Here is a 13,086-nt window from a genome sequence, read left to right on the forward strand (position 1 = left end):
AGGGTGGAGTTTTGGAGGTAAATCACAAGTTGATATAATATAAATAGTTATTATAAAGATATTACCAAAAAAACGTATCACCAAGGACATGTTGTGTTTGAGGAAATCGGATTCATCCTTTTTTACCGGCAGATGTTTTGTATAAAAAGCACAGGAGTAACTAGTTATTCGAGTCACAGCTGAACTTCATTAAGTTCTTCTAGTTCAAGGCCCAGGTTTTTTTTTGTGAGAGCTGGCTTGTTAACATTCTAAGTTACACCTGTGCTTTTAAGCAAAGACAGAAGACCCGATGGCGCTCCTACGTCCCTCACTGTCGTGCTTGATAACACAAAGTAACTAAGACAACACGAAGGCAGTACTGAAGTTTAGCTGGAGGGCGTTCAGGAGTTTGGTTTTGCTACGTCATCTTTAAAAATGGACCTCTGCCAAGGATAAACAGTAGGCATCCTCGCACCCATAGAGAGTAGACGCCATTGCAGGTTACCAAATTACACTAATGTGCTGTATGTTAAGTAACAAATGAACATTGATGAGCTGGTATCTTTGTCCTCAGAGTCCATTTGAAGTCGGTCTCCGCAAAATGTAAAATTTAGTTTGTATGCATCTTTGCATTGTGCATTCTAAATTTATTAAAAAAATTAAAAAGCTGTTAAATGGAGAGTCCCTGCCGAATACATTTCGTTATTTGTATTATAAGAAAGAAGTAGAATATCCGCAGATAATAAATTATTTCCTACGCGCACACTGCCACCTTGTGCTGAGAGTCGATATGGCATTTTTATTGGTCTGAAAAACACGTAAATACGGTGTACTTTTATATTTTTCTGAATATGAAGCTGATATACGGTACCAATAATATAGTAATTAAAAAGGTCAAGTAACAAGATGGAGTCACTTGTCACACAGTGACATTGTAAATACATACAAATACACTACATTCAAATATATTTAAGTAAATGTCATTGTTCTCAGCTCAATTAATTTCTCAAAACTCAAGTATTAACTTAAAGTTCCAGAACAAAACAGAAAACTGGTCAGAAAATTGTATCATTTAACCTTTCTGTGAACAACCGCTGTTTCTATTTTTTTTTTACATAAAATCTGCATGTCATTATTAGGAATGCAATCAAATATTGGTAACGATATAACATGTTTATATATAAACGTTTGTTACGTTAAATTATAATTTGCTCACTGTTCACCGTGGTGTCCAACGTGCATAGTAGTTCTAACGCACGCGAAGGCAACAGCCGTGATGCGTTCACTGGCTCCGTTCAGTCCACAGTCGACGTCACCGCTACCATGTTGAAACAGGAAGTAGGCAGAGCCGACGCGAGAGTCCTGTAACTGAGCTCACCGCCAACGGCTGTTTTTCTTCGATCGGTTGACCGTTCTCCGCTTCAACATTCAGGTTACATGCTGCGTGTCTTTCTGGCCTGTCGAGGTAGGCGCGTCTCTTCGGATTTGATCGTTTCGTAGCAGCAGCAGCAGCAGCGATGGCCGCTCTCAAGCAGAGAACCTCGGGCCTCGTCCAGCGGAGGAACGAGGCCATCCGCAGCGCCGCCGACAAGGACAGGGACTCCGCCGAGGAGGAGGACGAAGCGCGCCGCGGCGAGGAGGAGGACGACGACGACGACAAGGGGGACTCGAAGGAGACCAGGCTCACGTTGATGGAGGAAGTGTTGCTCTTGGGCCTCAAGGACCGAGAGGTGTGTGTGTGTGTTTGTGCTTGTTGTTTTTTTGTTGTTTTTAATCCCCGCTCGCGAGGGTAACGTCAACGTTAGCTCGCGCTCTTGTTTACTTTGCGTCGCGAGCCGTGTTTGCCAAGTCCCCCCCCCCCTCGTTGGGGTCTCCTAACGTCGCTTCAACGCAACAGTTGGACGGGCTGTTTTTTCACAAGCTCCCCCCCCCCCCCAGTTTCGGCTGGTTAGCAAATGTGTCAAGTAGCGTTAGCTTGTGTTTAACCGAACGCGTCCTGCGGTCCGCCCAACAATTAATGCGATTTTATCGCGCTTTATGAGGTTGCCTCTTAGCGACTTGCCGACATGTTGAAAAACCAGCTTTCGTTAGCTTGCGTTTCTTGACAACTTGCCAGCGGGCGAGGTGTCACTTTTTTTTCAACCTGGAAGTGTTCCTAAATTCCAACCAACACGTCAGCTATGTCAACCAACGTTGCACCTCGGCTGAAGTTTTTTTTTTTCTTCTTCTTTTTCTCTCCCTCCCTCCCTTCTCTCCTCCTCCTCCTCCTTCTAGGGCTACACGTCTTTTTGGAACGACTGCATTTCTTCCGGTCTCCGCGGGTGTATGCTGGTGGAGCTGGCCCTCAGGGGGAGGCTTCAGCTGGAGGCCTCCGGCGTGAGGAGGAGAAGCCTGCTCTCCAGAAAGGTGAGCGCCGCGTCCCATGGGATCACCGGGGCGCGAGCCCGGGTCGGGAGGAGGGGGGGGGGGGCCTTCCGCGTGCTTTTTATGTAACCACAAGACACGCTGGATGCCCTTTCGAGGTTGTTTGCGTAAGCAGAGGTATTGTTTCCCCACCACTCCACCCCAGTAGGGATTAGACAGTCTTCTTACCATGGAAATTAATCCCCTAGCTAGAGTTCTTTCTTTTTTTTTTCTTCTCCTTAGAACAAACACAATGTTCCTTGCGATATCTGGGAATGCAAATTCCTGTTTGCACAGGATGTGAGTCGTGACAACTACACATAAAAGTAACTGTAGTGCAAATATGTGCACTCTTTGGTTTGGAAAAGGTGATCTGCAAGTCTGACGCCCCGACGGGAGACGTGCTGCTGGACGAGGCCCTGAAGCACGTTAAAGAGACCCAGCCTCCAGAGACCGTGCAGAGCTGGATCGAGCTGCTGAGTGGTGAGAGGACACGAGAGGACACGGTGTTCGTTTTTTTTTCTTCATTTGCGCTCATCGTGTCCCCCGTTGGACGTCATTTTGTTTTTTTGCTCTTGTGAGCTGTCACAGTTCAGTTGACGCCTGTTACTGTCCTACTATTAAGTACTCATTGATAAAAATCAAGATTCATGGGGATTGTGATATCATTTAAAAATTAAATTTCAAATGTTCAAATAAACCCAACTTTAGACTTTCAAAGTGTTACAAATGACATTGGATTTTTTCAAGTACCTAAATTAGCTCTCATGTTGTCCTATAGGAGAGACCTGGAATCCCCTGAAGCTGCACTACCAGCTCAGGAACGTTAGAGAGCGTTTGGCCAAAAATCTGGTTGAGAAAGGTGTGCTCACCACAGAGAAACAAAACTTCCTGCTTTTTGACATGACCACACATCCGCTCACCAACAACACCATTAAACAGGTAAGGTGTGGGGTTAATGGGTAATCAGGCCCATTAACGATTACTAAAGAATTCTGACCCCCATTTATCAAGCCACATATGACGAGGTACGGATAGCTCTTTGCCCCGTGTTTATAGTCTTTCTTCTAAGCTGAGCTATTTGTCTGCTGGCTGTGGCCTCATGTTTTCACAAGTGTGATGAGGCTAATAAATATAATTGACAATATCTTAGGCCTCTTTTATTTTTTTTAATTTATGTAGTTTTTGTATTCCCTCCCCTCATCCCCCCCCTCGCCTATTTGAATGTGCCGTACGCAATGCTTGTCATGCATGTAATGGCTTTAAAACACATGTCAACATCCCCTACAGCGACTGGTGAAGAAGGTCCAGGAATCTGTTTTGGAGAAGTGGGTCAACGATCCCCACCGCATGGACAAGCGGGTCCTGTCCCTGATTCTTCTGGCCCACTCGTCCGACGTGCTGGAGAATGCCTTCGCGCCGCTGCAGGACGACCAGTACGACCTGGGCATGAAGAGGGTCCACACTCTGCTGGAGCTGGAGCCGGAGAAAGAGAGCGCCAAGCCCAACGTCAACGAACTCATGTGGGCGGTGGTGGCCGCGTTTACTAAATGAAAAACGCCTGATCGCTTGGACTGAAAGAACTGGCTACGGTCTGCTATTTAATTGATTGAAGGACTTCACTTAATGAGACAGACTTCACTTTAATGAGACAATCTGTTTTGTTTGGGAAGCCTGTGTGTACATCTACTCCGGATGACGTTTTGGTGGCAGTCCATATTAACCGGGTGCAATCGGATTGGTGGTGGGCTTCACCGAGTAACGTTCGGCTGGAGCGGTCTCTAAATAAAACAATGAGTGGCTGCTTTCACACAGTGAGGTATGTTATCTGCTGCTGCGAGGCCGGGCGTGCGAAGAACCGCCGGCACTACCAACGGAACAGGTTTTCTGTTCACGTTAGATGACATCAAAGAACAAAGGCAGGTGGCAGCAGTAGTCACGGTGAATATGAAGATCCAAGATTCCTTTCTTCACTAAGGGAACATCCTCGCTAGCTTTCCACACGGTCGAATCAGAATCAAATCCTGGTCTCCTCTCCATACCCCCCCCCCCCCCCCCCCCTGTCCCCTTACATGCTTATGCAAGGATAAAAGATAGCAGATCCCGCTGCTATTGATGCTCTTTGCACTCGCGCAGGTCTCCTGCTCCCACGAGATTCTTCCCCACTGGTTGGGATCGCGTCTTTTAGAGTTACTGTTGGATCAGATTGCCGCAATGTTTTATTGACTCATTCCGTTTTCTGATTGTTAACTTTCCTCCGCTTTTCCTCCTTGCATTGTGAGGAGGACAATTAATACTCACTGGCCTGCAACACTACGAGTGAGCCGAGAAATTTGGCCAAAATGAAGAATTAGACCGTGAGTCACTTATTGGTCGCAATGGGTCCATTCTGTGTTTCTAGGAGGAGATTAGTCTTCCATGTCGCTAACCGATGCTTCAGTGCCCTTCCATCTATCAACTTATTTGCACGGTCGATAGCCCTGTAGGAAGAATTCCGTTTTTTAGGGATTGAAAAGGTTAAAAATCAAGAACCGTAGCGTGGTTGAGAAAAGGAAAAAAAAAAAGATCTCATTTATTTTGCATCATTCCTGAGTTTTAAAAAAGCCACATGTGAGTCAAGATGGAAAAAACAAATAGGCCCGTCATATCTGTTCGGATTCTTTATTTTTATTTTTATTGCCTTTAACAGCCCCTTCAAGGTTTACAGTATGATCCTCAGCAGCTGCTCACACGGCTGATGGGAAATGTTAGCTGAATGGGCTCGTTTAAATTCAGGAAAAGGATCGGTTCACCCGAATGATGAACCGGAAACACATTTTGGTGTCGAGCCACGGAGGTAACTTTGGCTTTATTTATGTTATTTACTCCTTAGAAATTGGTAAATGGAGTTTCCTTTTGTTTGTCAGCAGTAAATATTCAGAAGCAAAGTCCTTTTTTTTTTTTTTTTTTTTACTTTCCCCCTAATTGTTAATCTTTGCTGTGAATTGTTTTCAAAGACGTACTTTGCACTAAAGATACCACCTCGATGACGTCTGAGAACTGCATGTTCTGTGGGTTAAATATAGATGTGGACAGAAGCAGGTGGAACTACGTCTTTCGTTGTTTTGGGTGAAGCGACCCTTTGAAAGTCTCCCTGTTGCTATGTAGTGTCGCTCCGCTTCTACGTCATAATTAGATGTAATTTCTAACTGGTAGGCCCACGCGGGCGTGTTTATATTGTTTGATACATGCAGATTACGGGAGGGTTACTTGGAGCCCAGAGGGAATGAACCTGTTCCACCACATTAAAAACCAAACTCCTCCTGGCGGGCTTCTGTGCAGATTTACAGGTTCTGGTTCGCGCTCAGAGTTAAATGTGTGATGGGATTCTTGCAGTTTTGTCTTCTGTTTTCTACCAGCGGAATACCAACTAGTCTGAAGAAGTGTTGAAATGCGTTTAAGAGCAAAGCGAGCATGCATGCTATCGGTGGAGGGCTGGGGTACTTGTTCATGTAGCTACAGAGAAAAAGGCTTTTGTGTAATCATTAGTTATTTTATGTGTACGATCTAATGGAATTCAATGAAAGGGATCTACTCTCCTATACGCTATAATTCTGTATGCTTTTATATTACCACACAAAATAAAGTAAGGATCCTTTAAGTGCCTGAATTTAGCACCGATCTGCTGTTTTTATTCCATATACACTCACCGGCCACTTTATTAGGTATCCCATGCTAGTAACGGGTTGGACCCCCTTTTGCCTTCAGAACTGCCTCAATTCTTCGTGGCATAGATTCAACAAGGTGCTGGAAGCATTCCTCAGGGAGTTTGGTCCATATTGACATGATGGCATCACGCAGTTGCCGCAGATTTGTCGGCTGCACATCCATGATGCGAATCTCCCGTTCCACCACATCCCAAAGATGCTCTATTGGATTGAGATCTGGTGATTGTGGAGGCCATTTGAGTACAGCAAACTCATTGTCATGTTCAAGAAACCAGTCTGAGATGATTCCAGCTTTATGACATGGCGCATTATCCTGCTGAAAGTAGCCATCAGAAGTTGGGTACATTGTGGTCATAAAGGGATGGACATGGTCAGCAACAATACTCAGGTAGGCTGTGGCGTTGCAACGATGCTCAATTTGTACCAAGGGGCCCAAAGAGTGCCAAGAAAATATTCCCCACACCATGACACCACCACCACCAGCCTGAACCGTTGATACAAGGCAGGATGGATCCGTGCTTTCATGTTGTAGACGCCAAATTCTGACCCTACCATCCGAATGTCGGAGCAGAAATCGAGACTCATCAGACCAGGCAACGTTTTTCCAATCTTCTATTGTCCAATTTCGATGAGCTTGTGCAAATTGTAGCCTCAGTTTCCTGTTCTTAGCTGAAAGGAGTGGCACCCGGTGTGGTCTTCTGCTGCTGTAGCCCATCTGCCTCAAAGTTGGACGTACTGTGCGTTCAGAGATGCTCTTATGCCCACCTTGGTTGTAACGGGTGGTTATTTGAGTCACTGTTGCCCTTCTATCAGCTCGAACCAGTCTGGCCATTCTCCTCTGACCTCTGGCATCAACAAGGCATTTCCGCCCACAGAACTGCCGCTCACTGGATGTTTTTTCTTTTTTGGACCATTCTCTGTAAACCCTAGAGATGGTTGTGCGTGAAAATCCCAGTAGATTAGCAGTATATATATATAATGGAGTCATTTTTGTATTTTTCTCCAATTTCATGTTAAATAGTTACATAAATGATTATACAAATAGCATTAGGTGCTTCCTCTTTTATCAAGTTCATTCTAAATGAATTAGTTACAAGCGTTAATGGGATATGCATTAATCCCAACCTGCACCGTGAAATAACAGTTACTGTGTCGTAATCTAAGGACATTATTCTACATACTGATGTGGCTGTATGCACATCATGTGTGTGCGTGTAGAGTGTCAAAGATACACATCTTAGTTTAGAAGATAGCAATTAATTTGAAAAACATTCAAATAGTCAATCAATTTAAAGTAATGAATGTTGCTTCCATGTGTCATTGATCAATGCAGCGGTATTGCATTCAGATCGTGGCAGAGGACAGAACACCAGACTCACAGGAGCCACGACTGACTTGCTTTGCTTTTATTAAAAAGGAATAAACAGGATTAACAGATTTTCACTGACTAGTTCCCACATCGTGGCAAGTCACTAGGACACATAGTGGGGATTTTATGGATTGACTATGCATAAAAAGGCTTATTTCTCCTCTTCCCCCCCCCCCACCTAGAATGCCAAACTATTCCTTTAAGTGTCATGAAAAAACAAATTGTAGCTGAAGCGTTTTCCAGCAAACATTCTACACCAACGTTGGAAGTTCACGTGACTGAGTCTCCATTCTTCAATATATTATATTCAATATATGTCCAGCGCACACGTGACAGCCCGTGTGTTTGAGCAGATCCCATCCGGTGGGTCTCCCCGACGTCCCGCACACTGCAAAAAGCTCCCGGGGGGGCCACCGTGACCTCTCCCCCGCCGACGGGTTGCGTCCCGGGGTCTCCACCAGCTTCCCGCCCCGCTGGAGGGCCGCCGCCGAGCGGTCCTCTGCTCCTGAATGCCATCCGGTTTAGTCAAATCCAATTTCTCACTTGATCGCATTCATGGCCACGTAGTTCCTGAGGAGTATTTCCAGCAGTCTGTATCTCCAGTAAAGCGCGTCGCCGACATGACGCAGCTCGTGCGCGCACTCGTCAATCATCGCGACGTCAAGTTCTGAGGGGAGAAGACACATGAGGGATGAGTCTCGATGCCACGACACGCCGACACTTACGGAAAGTGTTCTTAAAAGCACAGTAGGTTATCAAGTCACATCTTTAGAGACACTCACCCTGGGCGGCCATTGTCACAGAGCTCAGAAAAGAGAAGTGAAGCTTTAAAAGGTTCGGTTTGTTTTCGCTTCTCTCCGCGCTCTCACCGAGGTGCAAGAAGGAACAGGTTTGAACTATTGATAGCTAACCACCCGATTTATATAGTCGGGCGGTGACGTAACGGTCCCGTCACCGACTGCTAGGCTCCTCCCACTTCTAATTTTATATTTTTTCGTCAACGGTGTACGGAACACAAACACCTGTCCATGTAAACGTTACTCGCAGGTATACAAGGCACCATAAAGATGAGCAGGATTTTAATGGGCCGATAGCGATAAGACACTAAGACACAGTGGTTGTTATTCGGAAAGGTAGAACACGGCCAACAACAGTATTGCGTCACTCGGAGACACGAGAACTGAACAGTCATCTCGGTGTGATTCATAGATTTTGTTTCATTTTAAATCAAAACCACCTCAACGCCCACGAAGAACCACGACGTGTATTTTGATTTGATTTTTTATTGATTATGGGACGGCGACTTCCACCGACTGCGTTTATGACGTCAAAGCTCTTCATGCACTTTATTGAAATTCCTTGCAACAGGGTTTTGGAGAGAAGTCCTGGTGCAAACAACCTGAGCACGTCGGGACATCCCTCTGCCCGCCAGCAGAGACGGGGAAGTACCGAGGAAGCTACAGTCAAGCTTCTGTGTAATCAAGGTCAAGTGTTACAAGCTGACAGACAGACATGGAGGGTTCAATATGAGGTTTGAACATTTTGTTCTTTCTTGAAGAAAGAAGGAGGGCAAGAAAGTACCCAGAAGTTAATCCATGATTTGTCATTCAAAAAATTGGCTATGAACATACCATAAAACGTTGTTATCTTCTGATTACATATCCTGCATTCTAGCAAATACCCACACATTTTATCATATCAAACATAATGTAGTATATTACAAATAGGTTCACATGTGCCCAAAGACGTTTAAGAAAGCTCCATTTTTAGCCAAAATGATTTGACTGATTTAAAAGAATTGGTAAAAGTAGCGATACGTTGAGGTAAATATGTCTCATGCAAGTGGAAATACAAAAGTATAATCAGCTAAATAGGTATTAAAAGTAAAAGCACATCTCCCCTGTAACTGCTGTACACAGCAAAATGGACTCAAATTAACACTATTGGAGTTAATTTTAACTTTTAAAGTGTCCCATGGGGTCCACACTCCACAGTGTCAATGTAACACTTTTTAAAGTGTTGCCATTTAAACATTGTTATAGAGTTAATTTGAACTCTTATATAGTTGAAATTTAACAATACGCAAGCGTTAGTTTCTCAACACCAGTTGGTAGTGAGTTAAATTCACTCTGCAAGATTCAATTTTAACTCTAAGCTGGTGTTCATATTGTTCCAATCAACACTCAACCAAGTGTTAACAATTTCGGAATAAGTGTCAAAATATATCTGCTCAGTGTTGAATAAAACGTTATTTAGCTGATGCTTTTATCAAAAGCAACTTATGTTGCATTTAAACACATGGAGTTTACATTTTAGCTCGGGGAGCAATTCAGGATTAGGTGTATTGCTCAGGGACACTTTGACATGGGAAAGCCAGGGTTTGAACCAACAACCCTGTGGTTCCCGGTGCACCGTCACCAATCCATGCACCATACATCCAACATGGAGTTAAGTCTGATGCCAAGAAGTGTGACATTGTACTGGAACATTTCAATCCTATCAAAGAGTTAATTTAACTCTACTGTTGCAAAGGAATCTGATCTTGACACTGCATAATGACTCCAGCTCTTTCGTAGAATTGACTCTCCAAGAGTTAAATCAACTTTTTGCAGTGTGATTTCAACTCTGCACTTCAACACTTTTGCCCAACACTGGAAAATGAAGAATTTTGCTGTGTATGAGTTAAAATAATGTTCCTGTTCCGGATGGATCTGGTTGTTACGACATTTGTTTTATTCCATTCCAATGTCAGATGATTTATGGGGAAGATACGGAGTGGTTTCTCTGGACTTTCTTATGATATTTATCTTCCTTTTTAAATGAGATAATCTTACATCTTCAGGTCTGAAACTCTTGTTAAAATCACACCATGTGAGAGGTCTTTTTAAGGGATACAACTTCTGAAATGTAACAAGGGGACCAAACCAGGTAGAAAAACAGGTGCAATCTTAAACCAAGTGGACTTTTGATCATTTATACTTTGTATGTAAAATATACACACTTCCTCTATCAGACATCACAGGAACGTAGCTGGGGAAAAAAGCGATCTTTCTAATCACAGTAGAACACAAATGTAGGTCATCTGGCGCGGTCCTAGACGCTTGTAACAGATTGCATGTTTTCAATGAAGTCACTTACCTGTGAAGCGGGAAAGAGAGAGAGAGCATATCACACTACCTGCGTCAGGTGTGTCGCGTGATCCTCTGTGGGTCAAGAACAGTTTGTACTGTTGTTGAATGGAAAATGTGGGTCAAAGAGAACGAAAGTAAATCGTAGCACTTAAATTGTACTTATAATGGCACTTCTCAATAACATGTTTTGAAACTGCTTATTTGATGAAAATTGTACTTTCTTTTTTACTTGTTCTTCTGAGTTTGTATCTCTATGTGGAAATGCACTTATTTTAAGTTGCTTTGGATAAAAGCTTCAGCTAAATGTAATGTAATGTAAATGTAATGAAAGTTACAACACTGACACCAAACTAATGTCTGACTTTTAACATAGTTTTCTAGTGTGATGTTGCTACTTATACAAAATATGGATGTTTTTTCCATCACTGAGAATACTCCATTCTATTATACTTTGTGTGTGTGTTTTTTTTTTTTTACTTTAAACCTCTGTACACACCTCAATCCATCACCAGATGGCAGCACGATGTGTAATAAATAAATATAATGTTGGCTGAACAACTGCAAAGGATGGACGCAAAGTGCACACGCGTACAGAGCAACAGTGTTGGTCGTACTGCGCATGAAAGTCTTTAACAGTCATGAAAGATCAACATTTTAAGGATTTCTTCTGGGTGAGTGCCTGTTTTGGGTTTATTGCATGCATTGTTGTAGATCTCTACATTCGATATTTATAGTACCTGTCGGATAGATGTGGGGAAGTAGAGAACAGTATTTAAAACCTATAGAAATGTAGTGGGGTATGAAGTGAAATATAGGTGCTTCGTCTTTTATCAGGTTCATGCTAAATGGATTATTTATAAAATAATGGTTTTATTTTTTAATAAGAAATCTATTAAGCACACATCAAATGTCTTTAGGTTGACATTTTTCTGCTTTTTTGAATCCTGGGAGTGTGAATAATTTTGGGCTTTTTTGTTGTTAGTCCGATAAAACAAACCGTATGAGGATATTTACTCATTCAGCTTGTGAATTGTTTAAACACTGAGAGATTTGGTTATTGCGCACAGTTAAATCACATGACTTCTCAAATGTCAAATCGTAGATTAGGGTGGAGCAATCTTCACCACTCCTATTCTCATTGTTACGTGCCTGCAGAGCCAGACAGGTGTGCAGAGCTTTCGTCTGTGGTGTTCTGCCCTCCCCCTTGTCTTGCAGGTGCTTCCAGGACCCGGCGTTAATAGAGGTGATTGGAGTCCACCTGTGCAGAGTTTGCCAGCTGCTGAGTGGCTCACATTTGTTCGATCCAGCCAATCGCTGTTGTGAGCTGCCCACAAAGAGGCGCACTCTGGGCTCTCGAAAGGCTGTCTCATTTGTATTTACGTCTATGAATGGTGAAGACACTTTGATGAATTAGTGATTTGTTTTGTGGTAAGGAAGTAGAGGGCATAGGTAAGTCTGGGGTACACTTTTTTACGTAGGGTCTTTGTCATGTCTAGAAACACTAGGTTTAGTGGTTGGTGCCAGTCCCTGTATGATTTGTGAACGGCGGTTTGTAGAGATCTCAGTCAGCCTTTTGTTTTCAGAAGACAGAGTTAGTTAGGCCTAGTTTTGGTTTGTTACTTTTGATTATTTGACACAACTATATTGTCCCTACCTCCACCACATTTGTGTCAGTTGTCCTGAAATAAAGTTGATTGTGAACTTCACTTTGACTCTGTTGTAAATTGGTTATTTAGTTATTGTTCCACATTGTGGACGTAACACTCATAAATACAGCCACCCTGCTTGTTTTTATCAAGCTTTGTTAATTAGATTTTATGTTGTCATAAGACTTTTATGCATTAATCCCAACCTGCACCATGAAATAACTACAGCCGTGGCCAAAAGTTTTGAGAATGGCACAAATATTCATTTTCACAGAGTCTGCTGGCTCAGTTTTTATGATCGCAATTTGCATATATTGCAGAATGTTTAGAAGAGCGATCAGGAAGAATTGCAATTAATTGCAGCTAAATCTACTATTTATCGGATCATCAAGAACTTGAAAGTATGCGGTTCAATTGTTGTGAAGAAGGCTTCAGGTCGCCCAAGAACGTCCTGCAAGCGCCAGGATCGTCTCCTAAAGTTGATCCAGCTGAGGGATCAGGGCACCACCAGTGCAGAGCTTTCTCAGGAGTGGCAGCGGGCAGGTGTGAGTGCATCTGCACGCACAGTGAGGCGAAGACTGGCAGCAAGGAAGCCACTTCTCTCCAGGAAAAATATGAAGGACAGACTGATATTCTGCAAAAGATACAGGGATTGGACTGCTGAGGACTGGGGTAAAGTATTTTTCTCTGATGAATCCCCTTTCAGATTGTTTGGGGCATCTGGAAGCAAGCTTCTCCGGAGAAGAAACGGTGAGCGCTACCATCGGTCCTGTGTCGTGCCAACAGTGAAGCATCCTGAAACCATTCATGTGTGGGGTTGCTTCTCAGCCAAAGGGAGTGGGCTCACTCAC

The 13,086-nt window shown here is 43.4% G+C and overlaps 1 protein-coding gene across 1 annotated transcript; it reads left to right on the forward strand.

The window, feature by feature from the left end:
* Nucleotides 1-1,319: 1,319 nt before the first annotated feature.
* LOC119226614 (Golgi phosphoprotein 3-like) lies at nucleotides 1,320-6,035 on the forward strand. The gene is made up of 5 exons (XM_037484746.2): nucleotides 1,320-1,709; nucleotides 2,254-2,385; nucleotides 2,751-2,865; nucleotides 3,164-3,324; nucleotides 3,673-6,035. Exons 1-5 carry the CDS (start codon nucleotides 1,497-1,499, stop codon nucleotides 3,934-3,936), a joined length of 885 nt encoding a protein of 294 aa, XP_037340643.1. The 5' UTR covers nucleotides 1,320-1,496; the 3' UTR covers nucleotides 3,937-6,035.
* The last annotated feature ends 7,051 nt before the right edge of the window (nucleotides 6,036-13,086 follow it).

The sequence above is a fragment of the Pungitius pungitius genome, chromosome 18 (genome assembly GCF_949316345.1).
Source record: "Pungitius pungitius chromosome 18, fPunPun2.1, whole genome shotgun sequence".
In the NCBI taxonomy this organism is placed as follows: domain Eukaryota; kingdom Metazoa; phylum Chordata; class Actinopteri; order Perciformes; family Gasterosteidae; genus Pungitius; species Pungitius pungitius.